Genomic DNA, 20,464 nt, shown 5'->3' on the forward strand with positions numbered 1-20,464 from the left:
AGTCCCTCTCCTGCCCTTGCAGAGGGAGGTGAGACCCAGAAAGAACAAGCAAGCTGCTGCTGTGCCTGTGGAAAAGGAATAGCATGGCAGCAGTGACAGCAGGTGAGAAGGTGCCAGCATCCAGGCTGGATGACTGTGGCCCTGAGCCACAGTGCTGCTCTCAGAGGTGAAGCTGCTTGCTGAGCTTTCCCACGTGATTTTTATCAGCATAGTTTTCACAGTTGCAGCACAGATGTGAAAATCAGGTTCTTTCCAGTGGCTTAAATAATTTTCTTCCTCGGTGCCAAACAGTTGGGGTAATACTGGGTGGTGATGGAACTGTTTTTGTCTCGTTTATTTTTGGTGCCAGGGCAAACAGCTGGCAGCATTTCAGTAGTTCTGGTGCAGCTCTGAGTGTTGTGGCTGCCGATTTTCAACTCTTCTCCTAAATATTCAGTCCTATCCTGACAAAAAAGAGAGTTGGGACCATCTCTGAGCTGAAGGACTGGAGAACAGAGAGGAAATGCTGCTGGGGCAGCTGCAGGGCAGAGCAGGAGGAGGTTTGCCTCTCCCATAGGGCTGTGGCACTGCTCCAGGACAGCAGCCAGGCACCAAACAGTGTGTGCTAGAGGTAATGCAAGAAGAGGAGTGCTACAAAAACTGATCTCTCCTTCAACATGTGAAGAGAAAGTGAGTTCAGACTTATTCCCTGCATCCAATCACAAGGAAGGTCATCTTTTTGCTATTCCCACCCAGCACCCAGATGGCAGGTTGGGCTACAGATGACTGTGGATTCTCTAGAAGATTGTGTTCCATGTTTTCCACTGTTTGCCATGATGTATGCTGGGTAACTTGTGGCTCCCCTCCTGACACAGGTGATCACCAGGAGCTATGAGAATTGGAACCAGGAGTGGGGCTTCTCTTGGGTCACTGGGATTGGCTCTCTCATGCCCTGCTCGTTATTTAGCTCAGCTGTGGAGCTAGGCTCTCCTTTTTAACATGGCGATGTGAGGGGTAACTGAATGTGGGGAGGTGATATATGGGCAACAGTGGAGCAAGGAAGGATGCTGGGTTCCTGTCTAGGCTGAGAGGATCTGACAAGAAGACTGTGTGATGGCTGGAGGGCTGTATGAACAAGCACAAACCAATTGGAGGATGCCTTATTACCAGGTATGTTGTACTGAAGGCTTGTGGGTGTGCAGATGATTTGGAGCCAAGTGTTGCAAGGCACAACGAAGGAAAGTCTATGTATTTGTATGTGTTCAAATAGTGTGGGCCGTGACTCTTTCTACCAAGTGGTAATTTATAAGTAATTACTATCTGTTGGTTTCTGGGGTACCAGTTGTTTCCTGAGGTTATTCTAAGGGAAATGCAAAGTCCTACTTAAGCTCTTATAGATTGTTGCTCTGTGAGTGGTGCAGCAATGCTGCTAAGACTGTCTTAAGGCTCTTGATTTACTACTGGCTTTGCATTTCTTAATGGAAATGAAGTGTTTGTGGTCTTGGCTATGCAAAGATGGGCTCATATTTTAGTATTATAATTTACCTATTTAATTTCAAAATCACTGATTTGTAAGTGTAGCGGAGTCCTATAGCAGCACTGTGGTTTTCCCTGCATGAAACCAAACCAAGAGAGCCTGTGCTCCCATCAATCATAGTGCAGCTGACATGCCATACATTGCCTCTAATCTGAGGGAGGTCTGCAGGTTCATTTTAAAGGAGTGGTGTTAAGTGTGCAGGTCATCAGAGCTGAGTTATGTGTATGAATGTCCACCACCAGCTTCTTCTTGCTCAATGGCCTGCAGTATGGAAGCGTGTTTCCAGTGAGCCTGTTCTCCTGTGGTTTGACAGATCACAGTGTAGTGCCATCAGCTCTTGTAAGCTAGCAAATAAGGAAAACATGCATCACTTTTTGGGTTCTGCTGCTCTTTGCTGACAACTTTTTTGTAAGTCTTTGAATGCTGGATGTTGTAATGCATCTTGCAGCTGCTAACAACAAAAACTAGCCGAGCTTTTTAATGTAACATGCAGTACTGCTCTGAGCACTGGGCAGTGACAGCTGCTGGCAGAGGGCCGTGTCCCTCCTCCTGCACACATCCTGCTCATGGTGCAGATTGTGGGAAGACGTAGCAGAAATGGGGTAAAGTGTTTGGATAAATTAAGTGGCCAAAACATCCTGAGTGATGGCCAAGGGAAGCAGTGATCAGGATTCTATTGCTAGTTCAGCCTATTCTATTCAGCTGTCAGCTAGTGACCTGCTTTAGGAGACAAATGCTTGCAGGTCACTTTCAGTAAATAACAGTTGTTGTCCCCTAAAGTAAATACGTCTATGCTGAAAACTTCAGCATTGTCAGGCCTTGATGCTGAGGGACTAATGAGAACCACCAGAGCGGCATGTGTAATTCTTATGCTGCCCAGCAGCTTATGAAACAAGTAAATAGATGACCTGGCATGAACTGTTTCCTGAGAGAGGCAGTGAAGATTCATTTCGCTTTATTATTGATGACCTCTTTTTAAGTGCAATGTTTGCCTACAACCAAGAACTCTGGAGAAGCACAGTAAACCAAAGAACCATTCAAACTGATGTGTTTGTTTGCTGTCCCTAAGAAATGCATACTAGGATTTTAAATAAGTACCTAATGTTAAAAAATGGTAATCATGAGATTTAATTATTTATACTTGAAACCAAGTTGCAGATGCATTTGTCTGATAAAAGATACATGACCTCTGAAGGCTTCAGACTTAAAACCCAGATTGCGTGTCTGAAGAGATGTTTCATATTTTACTTAAGCGCAACAAAAAATGCCGTAATAAACCAGTGTCCTTCTTAATTTTATTTTTAAAAGAAAGCAAACAAACAAAAAAAAACAAACCAAATGTCTGTTTGTAAGTTGAATACTGTTGATGTCCAGCAGAGATGGTTGACCTTAGGATCAGGCTTTCATGTATCGGGATTAGAAGAAATCAGGCCTTCCGAAGTTGCAGTCATCCCTGTTTTGCTGTTGCAGTTGCACCTCCAGCAGCTCAGGGTGACTGAAGGACTTCTTGTGCTAGGCCTGGTTCCAGAAGACTCCAAGTGAGCAGGCATCTCCCCTTTAATGCAGGTCAGCCCTTGGCACTCAGCAATGCGTTCAACATTAAGTATTTTTCTTTTCCTCCTCTATGCCCCAAAAATTGTCTTGGAAGGGTCCACTGGAATCATATCATCGCATGGTGAATGTTCACACCCCAGTGCTCTGCACGCAGTTATTTTTTCATTGCTACAGCACAGCTGGTTGGGGAGATAGGATAGGGAGCCTTGCTGCTGTGCCTTGTCTTCCTAATACATCTGTGCTGCAGCCCTATCAGGCTGCTCTCATGTGCTTCAGTGCACAAGACAGAAGTTTGTGGCAACAAGTGTTGCAGGAATGGAAAGCTCCATTCAAAACCAGGCCATATCATCACCACGTATAAACAGTATGCATCAGTAGAGCTTTTGTCTGCATCTGCCTTTAGAGCAGTAAGGACAAATTGGAACATTAAAGCATTAAGTGCCAAAAACACATTGGGTCATGCCTACAGTCACCAAGATAGAAATATGTGTAAGGTTTCCTGCACTGCTGTGTGGCCAGTCAGTTCACTGCAGTACAGCACTGCAAAACAAGTATGTATAAACAGTTGACTGGTTTGTATTAAAGAAGGTAAACCAAAACAGTCCTGAGGTCCCAAATACCTCATTCAGTACTTGTTTGGAGCTATGCTTAAATTTGTACAGTGCAGATAATTCAAACCATTGTTTGCCAAATACTGGTTAAATACATGTGAAGTTGAAAGCAACAGAAAAATCAAAAGAAATGTAGCCTGTTTTATTACTAGTGGACAAGTTTCTGATTTGTTTCCTGTCAGTAACTGCTATAGAGCATGTAATGAAGATATGATACATCAATGGACCTTGGAACATAATTAAAGAGAAATGAGACGAGATACATGGAAGACAAACTTCTATTAATATGTGCAAGATAGCATTTAATACTTAATTGTAAGGAAATGTATTAGAACAAATCTGCAACTACAAGAAAGCATGATGTAGTAAAGCAGGACTTTCTGACTGCAGATGTGATTCTTTGGAAGTGTAAAAAATTGCCACAATTTTTTTTAACACCATTACTTGCAATAGTGTATTTAGAACAAGTGTCAGTCCCTGAGCCAGCAGGTAATAACCTGAAAGATATACATATATATGTATTTAAAGTTATTTTAGCCATTAACTCATAAAAACAGCTGCAGCAATTGCTATCTCAAAGAGGATAAAGCAAGTCATGAGCTTCCTTCTAGAACTGCAGGCAGGCTCTCTGCACCAGTTTAGCAGATGAAGTTTACCCTGTATCCTCTAGTTTTCCAGCTGGACACAGAATGTGTAGCTAATTTGATAAGGTTTCCAGGAATGCATCTAATACTCAGAACATGGAGTGCAGCAGTAAGTAATGGAGCAATGAGGTTATCTGTGTGTTTGTGCACACAGAAGAGAGCTTTAACTGTTGTCCAGAGATGAAGAAACAGAATGCAGGACTACCTGTAAGGAATAACTGGCCAAAAGATAGTCTACTGCTTTAGTTAAAGAATGGAACTGGGAGAGGGAGTGAAAACAAGACACAGCTATGTTGGAAAAATGCAAGGGAAAACTGTTGCTCTATGGACAGCATAGGTGCCAAGTGAGTGAAATGAAGGACAATGGGAACGTGCCAGACTGGAAGCCTGCAGCTTCTTACCGCCATGTAAATATCGAGTCACTGCAAAAGCAAAAGGCACAGAAATGGGAAGTCCTGAAATGTGTGAAGTGCCATCAGTTGATACTACCTGTTTATGCTGCTCTTCTGAAAAAATGATCTACAAATTGAAATGCCAGTCCCTGGAAAAGCAATGTCCTTGGGTCAAAAGCACTCTTTCCATAGGTGCCAAACACTTTAAGTATTAACACACTGGAAAGCTCTAGGCACAAAGGTGTGTTGCTTGTTGGAATCCTGAGAAGGCTGTTCTGTGTCTGGCTTCTTCAGATTCTTTTTCTTTGTGTCCAAGTGTAGCTGGCCCAAGTGCAAGTGGCATCTATGGAAGAATGAATGCTTCAGATCTCTGAAATGAGAAAAAAGATACTGAGATGATAGTGGTTCAGGAACTATAGTAAATGACAAATTAACATTAGAGGGGAAAATTAAGTTCTCTTTTCAATAGTGTGTGTAGTAGAAATGAGGCCAGTAAATGACTGCTTGTTTCTCTTAGGGTTCTGAGCTTACAGAAGCCCACTGTGAGAAAACACTTTTGAGTCCCATTCAGATGATCATTACATACAGGTATTTTTAGCAGAAGCAATGTGTACAAATAAACAAACAAATGTAATGATTCAAAGTAACTAAGAAATTCTGAATCTTACAAAACTGGATTAAAAGATATGAACTCTAGCACCACCTCTAGCCATTTTATTAGGGAACTCCATGTGTGAAAAGCACGAAGGTGAGATGATGGATGCATCTACTGCTTTTTATGGTTGTTATATGTAAAATTTGGTCTTGTTCTACTGAAGATTACATGAAGTATCACTTTCCTCTTTATCAAGGCATTGCAAGTTTATTAAACCATTTTCAGCAGTAGATACAAATCACATTTCCCTATGAGAAGAATGCTCTGGCTGTGCAAAACATACACAGCCAGCTGTATGAGCTATCATCAGCCTCTAGGCACAACTATTTCATGCTGTCACAGTGATATCACGTGAGTTACATGGACACTGAAATCTCATCCTAAGTATAGCTTCCTAGCTACTGATTCCACAGGCCTACTCATAATTAGACCACAATGTCCTTTGGATTGAGAATATATGGATTACAGAAGGAGCACACAAACTCACTGGTGCTTCCATACTACTCAGCTGTGTGTGAAGGAGACAAAGTCCATGGGCAGCTGGCAAAATTTTCAGGGGGAAGCACTGCACATTCATACAGCTCATGCACAGTGAGGTTCAGAACCCAGCCTCATGCAGAATTAATGTGCATTAATGCTTCCCCAACTGAACTGGCCTGTAGTGCATCAGTCTGTAACTGCTGAGCTGCAGGGTTGCTTAAAGCCCTTTGGTACTGAGTTCTGTGTTTTTTTTTCTTGTGAAGACACCTGAAACTCCAGTCATTTTTCACCCCGTTGTTCTTGGGTTTGTCAGTGTAACTTTGTGACTAGTGTTTCAGTGCTGCTGAGATGGATGTTCCACCTATCTCTTTGATAATGTCTCAGAGAATCCATGCATTTACTATTAGAACTAAATCCTAATAGCTGTAGAAAAGATGGCTAGGAGTTGCAATTAAACTATCCCATTTCAATGCCAGAACCACACAGGTCTTGGTGAAAGCAGACTCTTTGTCGTAGCTCCCCATCCTGCTCAGCATCCCAACAGATTCTTGTCTGATTTCCATTCTTATAGATTTCTGCTGTTGTTCCTCTTCAGAGTAATAGGTTTTAATGCCTCGTACTTTACTTTTTGACTGAGTGAGCTTAGAGATTTAAGGGCAATTTGCTTTTCATATGAAGTGTTAATACCAGCAGAATGTGTTTTGAAAGTCTCAGTGTAAGGCCTTGAGCTGCTTTTTTATAGTAGGTAGTATCTTGAGTATAGCAGGTAGTATCTTGAGAGGACTTCATCTGGAAGTTCACACAAACACATGATGTTACAGGCTTGGCCAAAGTACAGAGACTTGCCAGGAGAATCAAGCAACTCCTTCAGGAGGTCCTCTGATGGTGATTTGGAGATTTGAGATTTGGAAGACAGAGCACTGCTGGCCTGTGATGACCTAGTAGTGCTATTTTAAAGGCAGATGCTGGACTGTAGTGCTTCTTGGGTTACAAGCCTGCAATTTAGGTTCACTTCTTGAATTGTTCATCATAGCTACGACACCAGGAAAACATGCAGTTTGGTTCACACAATTCCTCTATTTATCCTTATGTCCACGTATCAAATAGTGTCCATCTTTGGGCTGAATCCCTTGTAAACAAAAAACTCTGCAACTTGGGAGGAAGGAGAAATCACATTATCTGCATAGGGACTGAAGGGCTCTGATGAAGTCTGCTACTGTATGTTGGATTTATCAGTCCTAGCAGTTTACTGGCTAAAGATTAAGAGTTCAGTACTCCTAACAGACTGGGTGCCATATATTACAGAATTTTCCTTCCAAAAAAAAGAAAAAGACATTTAGAGGAAGCGATACATTATTATTTTCCTGATTGGCTTAGTCAGCAATGAGAAAAAGGAGTGGTTAAACCAGAAGGAAGCCCTTGTCATTTCCTATCTGTGACAAACACATGGGGTCCCTGGCAAAGTTAGGCACTGCTGTCAACTTTTGAACTCTGCATTTACAAATACAGGGAACTCCTGCTGTTATTATAGCATAGCTTCTGCTTTTGCAGCAGTCTGAAGACAGCTCATTTATCTGTAAAGTCTGGAATGATACAGGGAAACTCGCTGCTGTGTTTCAAGTTAAGTCACGGTGGGCAATGCGTTCTTGTGTGCTACATCCCTCTGCCTTATGGCACAGAGCCCATACTCACCTTGTACTCACTGTCTTTAGTCTGACTTGGCACCTGGCTTCTGAACTCCAAAGGCAGTGATGAAAATGTTCACAACAACTATAATGAATACTAGTCCAGTTGCAAGGTTGTTGAGGAAATCCAGCTTACCATGTTTTGCAGGGTTGTTAAGGTCGTATTTTACTTCAAAGAGAAAGGAGAAAAGAGAGATTTGAGTATATGAATATTTCAAAATCCAGAATAAAAGTCTTCATTATTCATGTAGTTAAAGAATTTCTTACATGGGGCTATTTGCAGCACTCATACTTAAAAGGGAAGGGCGATTTTGCACTGTCAGTAAAAGCGCTAAGGAGAAGATCTTTAATCACAAGGCGCCTAATAGCCTCCAGTAATTAGCATCTAATCTCTGTGGATGCACAAAGGCATGCACAACATTACAAGGAACCTTCTGAGTTCTTGATCTCTTAAAGTCTGCAACAAAACTAGATTTCAAACCTTTAAAAATAATTTCAGTTTTGAAGCTTGAAGCCCTGATGGGATGGAATGAAAGTACATTTCCCACAGTTAAATGCTCCAGGCCTTTCCCAGACAGCCCTCCCTCCTTACAGATGCTGGATGTCTTTGTACTGGTGCCCTTCCCCATCTGTACAACTTTTCCCCTCTCCGGTTTTTGCACTGATTCCTTTCAGAAAGCAGTAGCTATTACACAGAGAAAGGTTTCAGACCAGTGTAGCTGCAGCACCAACTGTCTAAATGTTTTTCTCTGCTTCTTGAAGTTCTTTGGTTAAACTGCTACTAGAAGATAGGGAGGACCACACAAGGGAGATACTGTTAATTTAGCTTAAGCTTTGATTCCAGGCCTTGTGAAAACACAGAGATAAGCACTGAACTGATAACAGACTTGATAGACTAAAACATGCTTGTTTAAGGCAAATAAGAATGGGGGGGCTTGACTGTTTTAATGTGAAAAACCAAGATTTTTCTCTGCCTCTGTTCTCCCACAGGGAGAAGCTTATACCTGACAGGTTCTTTCAGCAACATAAATAAAACTGGCTGTTTTTTTAATGATAGGTGCATACATATGCTTGCAGCTCTGCTGTGTGAAGTAGGTTTTATTTTCAATATAATGTCCCTGTCAACTCTGAGGAACTTAGCCTCACAACCAAGGTTTGATCACTCTGTGAATCAGTTAAGTAAAGTGGTGGCAAATGCATCCAGGGTGCGGAAGCATTAAAAGCCAGATTCCCTTGGTGTCTCCAATTAGGAAGTCTAATGCTGTTTTGGTCTGAAGGAATTCTGGGCACTTGTTCAACTTCTGTTTGCTGATGCTGTACAGTTGGGCAGGGTGGTCAAAGCACTGACAAACAGTGTGAGGGAACAACTTTAACAGCTTAAGCTACTGCACACCTGTGTTGACGTGGAATAACTTAAGCTTAGCGATATTTGAACCTGAAAATGATTTTCTATGTGTTAGTAAGGCATTTGGAGCTATGTGGAGATTTGCATCCTAATAGTGCCACTAAAGAATCCGGTGCTTTCATGTGAATGAAGCAGAATAAATGAAATGGAACATTAATCCTTAAGTATGTAGAAAAGACATTTCAGACAGCTGGCTAGCTTTAGAACTAATAAAAAGGCACTAATGGCCTAACATATTTTGTGAGTTAAAAGAAACCATGCTTGAAGGGGAACTGCCACTTTCAAAGCTGTCCCTTTGTCCGAATAAGGACTACAGAAAACACAACTTAGTAGTTGAGGTGGGGCTCTAAATTTTGAAGCAGGATTGCAGCAATCCTATCTTTGCTACTGCAGTACTGATGATACTGTTTGCAATAACGATCAGCTATTCTCTATGCTTTACAATGGGATTAGAATACTACCGTTTCATGCCAACTCTACTATTTCAAACACATGCTTTACTTTTATTTTCAAATGCTAGGACTGCCAAATCACTCTCAGGGATAACTTTGAATGTTCCTCAAAATACCAGTTTTGGATAATTAGTTGCAGTTTTTTTAAGCTATGTATTCTGCACACGTGATTATAGAAGGACATAGAGGTTCTTCAGAGGAGTTGCAGTTTCAGAGCTGCTTCAGTCTGAGAGGGAATTTCCAGCACTTCCTTTTTCACAGAAAAGACTATGAGCACCCCTTATTTCAGGCTCACAACTGTCTTGGTGTGTCTTTCTGGAAGAGCTGTCTTCAATCAGAAAGTCAAATGGGAGGAAGTCTTCATAAAAGCTAGGAGAGAACCATGGGCTGAATCGGGAGCTCTAAGAGGAAAAGGGCCTATTGGTGTTACATAAAATATTTGCACACCTTCTTTGTCAGGGCTCAAAGGTAGAGCTTTAATGCTACCTTCAAAAATGCTGTTTTGAAGGAGGAAAAGCTTTTAATCCCTAGTAAATAACAGTGAGAACTTGTAGCTCCTGGAATTAAACTGTCTCAAAGTAAGAAACTGAGTGATGATTTGGACTTCTGCTGGGACTTGTGTGCCCTTTCTAAGAGGGCTTAAGGCAACAGCAAATAGTTCTGTAGGCCAAAACTACTAAACACACACTGTGGAAAGCAAGCTATTGCTGCAATGCCTTTATCTTTGTACCTTCATGCCCACTTCCTATCCATCAGTACCTTTTGAGCTCAGCAAAACAGTATGTTCCACAAAAGTTACCCCAACAGCGTACTGTGTGACTTTGGTGTTCTCAGAGCACCAGACATACAGCCACTGCTGAGTGCAGAGCCCAGGCTGGGCTCCTGATGCACCTCCCTATTCATGAATCAGTCTGTGAACCACATCACAGCACAGCTTTGGAATTGGGGTTACTCTGCCCCCCCCCAACCTTTTTTTTATTTTGTTCACTTTGTCAAATAAATTACTGAGAATGAAGCCAGTCTGGTAATTGGAACTGGAATTCAGCCTGGCAGAAATGATAAATGAGTCCTTAAGCAGGCTTTTAGGCTGTAAACAACTAACACAACCACCAGGGAGATGCCTTCAACCAAGATACAGATAAGTGGTTGTTGCTGTTCTTGTTTTCCATGACTCTCACCGCACTCCCCAATACCATGGGATTACTTTTTCTAGTCCTTTTCTGGAATCTCCTTTGTGCCAAGGACCTGGGTTTTGCCCTCGTGCCAACTCTGCCAAATGCAGAGGCAGATGTTCTCAGTCTCTTTCGTAAGAGTAAAACAAACAAAAGCCATGTCAGCAGCACATCAATGTTACAAGCCAGATGTATCCCCATTTCCTGGGAGCTTCCTCCTTGAACACAAAGCTGTTCAGCTGTGAAACAGGAACAGTGACAGAGCATCAGAATGCCCAAGGTGGCCCATATAACTTAGTAAATGCTCTATGTGAATGCTGGATATCGCTTTGTAGTATTCATAGGCTAAGGAAGCTGCTTGGACTGTATTTTGATATTACGTGTCATGTTTTTGACCAGTGTCATGGAATGCTCTTAGGGTAAATTTTTGCATCTACTCAAGAAAGAAAACCTATCTTTCTTTTTAGCTTTAGTTTCAGTTTAACACTGGTTTGAAAAAATCATCATTAAGTACATTTCTATTATTCCTTCCTTGGGGATTTCAGATGCTTTGAATAATTCCCTAAATTTAAAACCAATTTTTTTTTTAGCATGTGTTACCAAAGCTTTGACTTGACTGCAAAAATGCAAGCAAGCTGATGATGATAATATAAAACACCAGTGTGAAGATGGATGATCCAATCCTCATTTCTGTTCCAGAGTTCTATATTCACAATATATTCTTATATCATAACATGACTGGTATGTAATAAATATATCTTGGTCATGAGATTAAGTAACAAGTCTTGCCAAAAACAGTATTATGAAACTGGGCAGACTGCATGATCGTAACTGACCTACTAATGTTTCTTTTATGGTATTTCATCAGGTTCCTTCCTCCTTTAGACTTTCTGAAAAGAGGAATATTCAGGCTCTTGGCAAATGAATTTGAGGATGTTAATCAAAACTGAAGATTACATATAAAGCTGCCCTTATTCCTTTTGTTGAAATATTTCTACTGTCTTTAAAAGTAAAAATCAGTTCTGTTGTCAAGGCTTTCAAACACAACAATTCTTAAAAATGAATGGAGAACCTCTATAGTCAGGTTGCATTCTATAAGAAAAACACACATCAGGGTTCTTGCAGTTGTTACATACCAAGGAATATCAGGAGTACTCCCACCATAACTTGCATTGCGAGCGACAGGCTGATAAGAACAATAAGGGGCATATAGAATGAAAAAGAAGGTCCTTGCTCAATCACAGCTTTCAGCTGCGATGCATTGGCCATCAGCAGTGCAATGTCCAGCATGCTCTCTGCAGCACTCTTCTTGTTTGCGTAGTGGTTGATATTCATAGGCCCGTTTCTCTGAAACCACTGTGACGGTCTGTACTAAAAGTGAGAGAAGGAAAAAAATGTTATTCATATCTATTGTAATGAGTGCGGAGAGTCAGAGATCGCTCTAATCATTGTTTCTACCATAAGAAATGATAGGGCTGGAAAATCTGCAATGCTTGCGCTGAGTAAGGCTGGGAGGAAGAAACTTCCAATGACATACTTAAAACCACAGGTATTTATTAAAATTCACACTCATTGCACATCTGCCTAGTTCTTTCATTAGTCCTGAGCCTCATTTTATGGATTTATGTGGGAGTTGGCCACCATATGAGCTTCCCTTGACCTCTTTTCCTGCTGTTCCTCACTCTGCCATGCCACCATCCAGCTCCTTACACAGACAACAATTTCTGATGTAATATTGTATGATTTGTGGTTGCCAAGGTAAAAAAACAACCTACTGCAGGGCAAAACCAGATCTGGTTAATCTGGAGGGATGGATAAAATGAGCATTTCCTGATGACGATTCAGGTGACCTAACCTGGAATTTGTCAGTCTGTCTCCTGTGGTTCTAATTCCCCATGGGTTAGATGCAGCTTAGGTAACTAGGCTTGGTTGGAAGCCTAACCCTTAGATGAAGGAAGGTGAGGTGCTGCTCTTCTGCTGTCTCCAGACAGGCTAGGATTTTACTCTTATGGATCTTACTTGTAGACTTTATAAAAATAATATTCAAATACCATTTTATTTTGGCCGACTGCTTCAAACCTGCTTCTGAGAGATGTTTTTACTGCACAAGTATGTCGTGCTTGCCAGAAAATACAGTGAGGGAAATTTCTTTTTAAAGAGAAATGGAGAAAACGCCCTTAGATCACTCTCTTTAGCAGCTCTAATAACCATCAAATTTCCAACTTCAGAGCCAAGTTTGCCACTGACCAGACTTAAAAGCATTTTATTAAAAGGATAGATATTGATACATAGAGCAAACACACTCCTGGTTTTTCCAGGGCGTTCAAATGCCCAACTTGACCTATTTTCACCGGACATGCTGTAACCAACCACAGTCTAAATATTTTACTGAGAGAAAAATATCATGGGACAGCAGCAGACTTCTTTTTTGCAGAGGGAATTAAACCGTGTAACCGTAGCTTCATGCAGACGGCTTGTTTACTCTTCCACTGCTCAGAGAAGAGAATGGCTCTGAAACTGATACCAGCTTCAGTGGGGAAGAACTAGTTAAGAGTTTGCTTTTGTCTGTGTTCTGCAGCCTAGAAGTAAAATTTATGTGACTGGGGGGGTCTGTCCCCCAGTTTGTCACCTTTCCTCTTCCCAAGCACTCTCCTCTCTCTGCTCCCAGCCCCACATAGCTGCTCTAGCATTGGAATATTTAGTGTTTGCTTCTAGTACAACCCTGCCACAAGCCCAGCAACAGGTGTGGATGCTCATTTCCTTACCTAGGGCAGCATGGAAGATACACTGGCAGTGCTCACTAGAAAAATCCAGACTAAGATTTTGTGACTATGAATTGCACAGAATAAAAGATTAACGCACTTCATTCTTGTCTTACACAATGTGTAAGGCAGGGTGGGGAATTACACGTGGAACAACAAAACCTGACTTCTGGGCATGAGTTTAAAAGAAACTTTTCTTAGCCAGTGTCAGAATCTATTTTGTAGTGACTTCTTAATAGAGGCGATTATATTTTCTGATGTTTAGTAGCTAATTAACTATTTCCTGATCAGAAACAAACAATGGAACCTCTAAATTATTCGAGTTCATAAGGCTTCAATATGTAACACAGGCAAAGATTGCTTGGGTAGCTATGCTCCAGTCTTAATCCTGATGGAAGCAGGCTGCAGCAGGAGCTGTGCTGGTAGAGTACTGATGACAGCTTTCACTCTACATAGGAATGGGACTACTTTAAGAAAAGTTCTATTGAAGAATAAACAATCTGGACTACATCTTCCTTTTAGTTGCCTTTATGAGACACAGGGCTCTTCCTGTGCAGTCAGCAGAATGCCATCTCTTTCTTTTCCGGGGCAAGTACATGGCTGCATAGTCAGGACTTTGTAGTCTGCTAATCCTTTTTCTGCATGGCCAACCAGCACACAGCAACCAATGGCATTTGAACTGCTACGGAAGCAAAAGCTGGGTCACCTCTGAACTCTGATAAGCAGAGAAGACTTCAGCAAAAGGAAAGTAAAAACTTTGTACTTCTAGCATCCCAGGTCAGATGTTTACTAGGTGTGAGTCTAACGGATGGCATTTTACTCTGTGAGGAGGCTTCCAGCCAGCACTGCTGCCAGCAGACAAAGCACAGTGGGATCTGGTTGCAGGGAGGACAGAAACCCCAGGTCTGTGGCACGGAGTGTCCTCAGCTGTGCTTTGTGCTTGGAAGAATGGTGTGCAATCATGGAAGCTCCAGAAATGGTTGTTTCCCCCTTTTTTTTTTTTTAAGAAATGGAATTTCCTGCCTTGTGATAGAAAACCATAAATTAGTGCCCTAATGCAAACCATGTAAATTAGCATGGACTTAGGGAAGAACTTGAAGGCAGCTGCCCAAAGGATCAAAACAAATGCAGACAGTACTCTGGCAGCAGTTTTTAACAATAGACAACGTGTTGCGTGGCAATATATAGATGGGCAATGAAAGGCGAGCCGCTGCCTTAACCCCTGGTTAATGATAGTCCTGCATGACAGAAATGACATGGGGGTGCTGTTATATGGCTTTGTGGTTTTGGGAAGGTGCCAAATGGCAGCACTGAGTGGCAGTTACCATACTACTGTCACCTGCTGGGATGCAGGGAGAGTGAAACTGCTGCAGATTCCTTGTGAGATGTGCAGGTGCCACTTGGCAGAACAGCACGTGTGCTGTACAAGGGGAGTCCCGTGACTTGTTTCCGTTGTGATGCAATCATTAACAACTGCCTGGTACAGATGAACTGATCACTATGCTTTGTGTGGTCAAACGAGTCCAAGGAAAGGTAGCGCTCATTCACAGGTGCATGCACAAGAGCTGTGTGCAGCTGCTCTGTCCCTGGGAAGCAGCACTCAGTGTCCACAGGGCAGTCAGCTCCCTGACTTGCCTGGAACACTGCTGGGGTGATGCCAGGATGCTACACCAGAAGCTGATGCTTTCTCCTTCCAGAAAAACAAAGCTCATGTTTACTTCTTCACACTGGGAACTGAGTTTTATGATACGTCATCTTACTGACAACTGTGTGGGTACAGACTTTGCCTCTGCTTTGCTTCACTTGTTGCCTTAATGGCACACCCAGAATAACTGAGTCCCCCTGAGATACAGAAAGGATTTATTCAGTGTTTATTTAAAAATAAACACGGCACTGAGGTAGATGTCCTTATATGCTGAGTTTGAATCAGTTCTAAGGCGCACCTGGTGATTTAACAGGAAGGAAACAGTGCTGCGAATGGAAACCCTTGAGAACAAATCATAAAGTACCTTTGTTAAATACAGCGACCTGTTAAAGTAAGGATTCATACTTCTATTACAGCAGTAAATTGCTTCATGTGACAGTTTACACAGCTGCTTGCTGAACAGGGTATTTATCAAACACTAGTGACTGCTGAAGTAGTCCAAGTACTCAGTGAAAACTGAGTATCTTAAAGCTTAGTTCTGTTTGTTTCTGTCAGTGTCCTATTAATGTGGGAGGAAAGATAAAATGTGAGTGCAAACCTTGAGAATTCATCTTTCTCCTTTTGGGATATACCCAGGTACTTCATTTAGCTGCTTGAATTTTTTTTTTCCATCATATGTATGTTTTCTTAAAGGGATTATGTTAAGAAAGTCTTACAGATTAACACACATGAGAAAAACATTGCTTGAACTGATAGGACCTGGAAGTTTCCAAGCTAAGACTGAGATTTGCAGTGAACATTGAAGTTTATGTGACTGTTCTTGTGAATGAAATTAGCAAGTAGTTGCAGTAGCGCAGGACTGCTTACCTTTTATTATTATTACTATTTAATAAGCTAGAACGCCAATGTTGCAGTTAGCCAGGCAAACATTCCATTTCCTACAGGCATAATTCAAGTCAGAGATACAGCCTTGACTAGCAATTGTCATGACAGCTGCCTACCAGCAGCTGGGACTGCAGGACCCAGAGCTGTGTGTGATTTGCATGTCAGGCCCAGTGTCCTGTCTTGTTCTTATAAAGTACAAATACTTATTTTAGTGTGAGTACGGGCATTCACAGTATTGTAACTTTAAATCATTTTGCATTAGAATGTGTTTGTTAAACACAGAAAGGCCATGGTTTCGTTCAGGATGATTGGGTGGATAGCACTGATTATCACTGATATATTCAGGATAATGTTTCTAAGACCTGTGCTTCTGATGAGTGACACCTGCTTTTGCCTTTGAGTACATTTATTCTGAAGCAGTCTTCAGAATCCTTGGCTTGCTCTAATTCTGTATGCAGTCTTCTTTCTACTTTAGGTTAGTGATTACTGCAATTGTAGGGCAGTTTTTATGCACTTAGAAGCCAAGCAGCCTTGCTTTAAAATGAGATGGGATGAACTTTTGGTCTGGTTGTTGGCCAGTAGAACCTCAGGAAACTCACTCTGTGATGTTGCAAATCCAGAAATGCTTGTGTTTAGGGACAGTCCCAATTTTCAAATGATGGAAAGTTGCAAAGTAATAACAAGGCTGTGCAAAATCTAAGGCTGAGTCACAGAGATCTCTCAGTAAATGGTTCTTTACTGTGATTTGAAATAGTCTAATTAAAAATAAGCTGAAAACATTTAGCACAAAGTTCCAGTCATATCAAAGAAGGGTCAGACATAAAAGAAATTACACAGAACTGAAACAAAACACAGTTTCAGAGCTTTTAAGTTTATTCCTTCCAAGACTTAACCATGCTGTTGTAAAACTGAACCACTGGCTTATTAGAGTTATTTAATAATGCTGACAGAAGTAGAAGTCCTGTCCCAGTGTCTGTCATCTATACATAGCAGAAGTGCAACGGGTCAAGGTGTGGCCACTGAAATCAGACTTCCCCTCTGTTTCAAATAATTTTCAGATATAGGAAAAAATAGGGAAAAATATTCTACACACAAAAAAACCCACGTTCTCCCAAGGCAAATATTTTCAGTTGTGCCAGTCATACAGTGGAATATTAAATCCTGTGTACACCTCCTTGGGAAGATGTGATTTCTTCCCCCCCAGTAAAACATTAGAGCACTTGTTCAACTTAGCACTGACTCATAAAAAAATCCCTAAATCTGGCGCTGAATCATCAGTGACGTTTCCCATAGGAATTCCATTTGGGGGTGATCTGTCTGTTCAAGTACCAAGCTAACACAGCGCTACCCAGCTTGGGGGGCTGCTGCAGTCACATTTGGAGGCAGTGTGGTTGCAGGTAATTTAGAAAACGTATATTAAAAACCAAAACAAACAAAGCAACACTTCAGCCTGTGTTTAACTTCCTAGCGCCTTTAAAAGCCTATATTGAAGAAGAGCAACACTGTATGTGGAAAACAGAAAATGAAAATGCAACAAAAGCTAACAAGTGGTAGCTGTGTTAATTCTTGAGTTTTAAAAACCTTGTATGAATAGAAGGGAAAGGTACAGCCATGTTAGCTCAGGGCAGAGCACTGTTTTCCTAAAGCTGTGCTATTTCCAGGACCGAGTGAGAATATTTTTGCTCGTTAGATGACATTAGTAATCAGCACACCTGATGTCTTTGAAGCAAGTTATAAATGAGACTCATCTGTAGGCAAACTGAACAGGAGCTGTTCCTCACCACTGGGCAGCGGGCTGCCTGTCTTGTGTCGCCAAGTCACTGCTTGTTTGTCCTACCTGCTTACTCGTGAGGCTAGCACCACAATGGGAGCTTACATTGGAAGTACACCGTAGCACTTAGGAATACACCCTTCCATTCCATGTGCAGTATGATTATTACAAGTTCTTAGAAATCTGAGATTTGTTACTTGTGCTACAATGCCAAGAAGCTGACAGGTCCCAAAGTAACTTCGGAATTCATATACTAACTTGAATGTGTATTTAGCAACAATGTGACTATTAGGGAAACCAAATATTCCACAGCCGTTCTCTTCAACCATCCAATAGTTGTTCACTTTTTTTCCCACAGACCTGTAACTTTTTCCACTGGCATTTCCTGCCATCATGGGAAGCCCAAACTGTGCTAGTTTTCACAGCAAAGCAGCTCCTGGACTGTTTTGATACGGGGCATGAACAAAGAAAGCAAACACAGGAGCATGAAAAAACAGTTACTATTGGCATTGAACAAATCCTTTGCACAAAAGGCAAGCACAGCTTCCAACTGTAATTATTCCCATTAGTCACTGAGGTGTGCCAAGCCAGCACAGGAAGAAATGCCCAGCTTCTTTCTAAAAGCATGACAGTTGGTGAAAAATATTATCCAAGTTAATGACCGAGTTAAAATAAATCAAATCTAGAATGAATGTGACCCCTCATTCGGAACTGCAGTGAGCTAACAATGAAATTACTGTGCTTCTACCCTGCTTTGAAGGTAACTAAGCCATTTTTTGCTCCAAAGGTACCTGCATTTTGTATCAGCCAGCATAAGAGGAATTCCTCTTAGGGAGAACGATGTGCAAGTGAATGTATTTTGTGGGCAGGGCAGATGCTATGATGGGCAGTATGAACTTCAGGCCTGCCAGAGATACTGGCAAGCTCTCCTCACAGCAGGCACATAAACACTTCCAGCTCCACTCACTGCATGTTGAGGCCCTGTAATTGTTTGTGTGAATTCTGGACTTGATCATATTCTTAAGGTATCTACTCCTCAAAACTTGTTTTTTAAGAAATCTGTCCCTTTTCATCTTGTGCATATAAATTTTTAATATATATTTGAGAAAATGAAGTAGTGTTTGGGAAGTTCTCTGAAGTGCTAAATAGAGCATATGCATAACGCAATATGAAGTCTCCCTGCTTATTTCTTGCACAGCTTTTATGGGAAAACTATAATGAAACAATAAGGGCATGTAACTGGAGATGAAGCAAAACAGGAAAGTCATGAAAAATTCTTAGAACAGACCAAGATAAAAAAAAACCAATTCCCATTACACGCACTTGTGATGCAATCGTGAGTCTGGGTGTTAAAAAGTAAATGCAAATTCTGAGAATTCAGTGGCCTAAAGGCCAGCAGTTTGATCTGTGCGTCCCAACCTTGTTTCTCTTTAGATACTTTCCAGGATTTATTAAAACCAGACTGTTTGCTATTTTTCTGGTCTGTTGTCCAGGCCTGTAAAGCCTCCAGGAAGGGAAGGCACAGTCTTGCAACCACCTGTGACCGACCAGCAATGTGGGTAGTGGTTTGGTGCAGCTGTTCCTGTGTGGCAGCCCTTGGTGAGAATGAGAGGAGCTTTTCAGAGTTTGGACTCTTTCAAAAGAACATGAAAGATGCTCTTTTAGCTACTTGGTGTTTTAGGAAAGCATCATGCTTGGAAAATATCCTTTATATGTAAACATAATATGGGATGAAATGCTTTCCAGTGCACATCTCTAGGCATGTTTTGACTACATGGAGCAGTGAAAAGCTGTGCTTTCCCATGTTTGTATCTGGATTACTGCATGCAAACAGGCATGGGCAGCTCGGCTCCTGCAGGAAAACCCTCCCAGGCAGAAATCATAAGAGCACAGAATGGCTTAGGTTGGAAGGAACTTAAAGATCATCCAGCCCCGAGCCCAGCAGCTCAAGCTGCTCTTTTAGTTTAAAGCCATTCCCTCTAGCCCTATCGAAAACCCTATCAGAAATCTGTCTCTGTACCGAGATTTTAGCTAGGAGGACATCTGATGAGCTGGGCGCCGGCCCACGCAGGAGCTCTGCAGCCACCGTGCCAGGCCTGAAAAGGATTTTCCAGTCTTTCCCCGGCCTGTCTTTGATCCAAGGCAAAATGGGAGGCGTTGCAGAGCACCCCGCGAAAAGGGGAGCGCCGGATTGCAGCAACAGCCTCCGGGATCGCCGGCAGCTCCCGTGTTCCGCGCTGACAGCCCCAGGGCAGCTGCTGCCTTGCTGAGCCCGCGGCAGCCCGCTCGTCCCACCCCCGCGCCTCGGACCCTACCCGCTCGACCACCGCCGGCTCCGCTCCCTCCGCCCGCCCGTTCAGCTCGTGGGTCTCGCCGCTGGAGTCCATCTCGGCTCCCTAAGCGGAGCAGCGGAGGCCTCAGCGGCTGCTACTCGCAGCCTCTGAGAACCCCTTTTGTATCGGCTCCCCCCTCTGGCCGCGGTTAAGAGAGAAAGTTTCCGGCAGCGGAGAGGAGGGACGGCCCGCACCGCGCACACACCGCCCCGGGGCTGGGCTGGTCCGGGCTCGGCCCGGGAGGCTTCGGTGCGCGGCGCTGCGGGTGCGCCGTTAGTGCTATCGGGAGCCCGGCAGGTACGGCTGTAGGGCTGAGAGAGATTCCTTCTTCAGTACGCAGCAGGGCAGGCAGCGGGCTGCTCATCTGTGCTGAAAATGCTGTCCGGTGGTTTGTGCCAGCGTCTGGATTACGATGTACCCCTTAGGTTAACACCTTCCGAGTCGTCTGTGTTACAGACTGTTCTTCTCTCAGGGTTCAGTTCAGTCCCTGAATAGTGCTGAA

General features: G+C 42.5%; 1 protein-coding gene across 1 annotated transcript; it reads right to left on the bottom strand.

Moving 5' to 3' along the window:
• Positions 1-2,799: 2,799 nt before the first annotated feature.
• Positions 2,800-20,195, bottom strand: NINJ1 (ninjurin 1). Its single transcript, XM_072347167.1, has 4 exons — positions 19,945-20,195; positions 11,703-11,937; positions 7,545-7,706; positions 2,800-5,087 (listed from the first exon to the last, which is right to left on the bottom strand). Exons 1-3 carry the CDS (start codon positions 20,014-20,016, stop codon positions 7,561-7,563), a joined length of 453 nt encoding a protein of 150 aa, XP_072203268.1. The 5' UTR covers positions 20,017-20,195; the 3' UTR covers positions 2,800-5,087; positions 7,545-7,560.
• Between the last annotated feature and the right edge of the window lie 269 nt (positions 20,196-20,464).

Source organism: Excalfactoria chinensis, chromosome 12 (assembly GCF_039878825.1).
Source record: "Excalfactoria chinensis isolate bCotChi1 chromosome 12, bCotChi1.hap2, whole genome shotgun sequence".
NCBI classification, from domain to species: Eukaryota; Metazoa; Chordata; class Aves; order Galliformes; family Phasianidae; genus Excalfactoria; species Excalfactoria chinensis.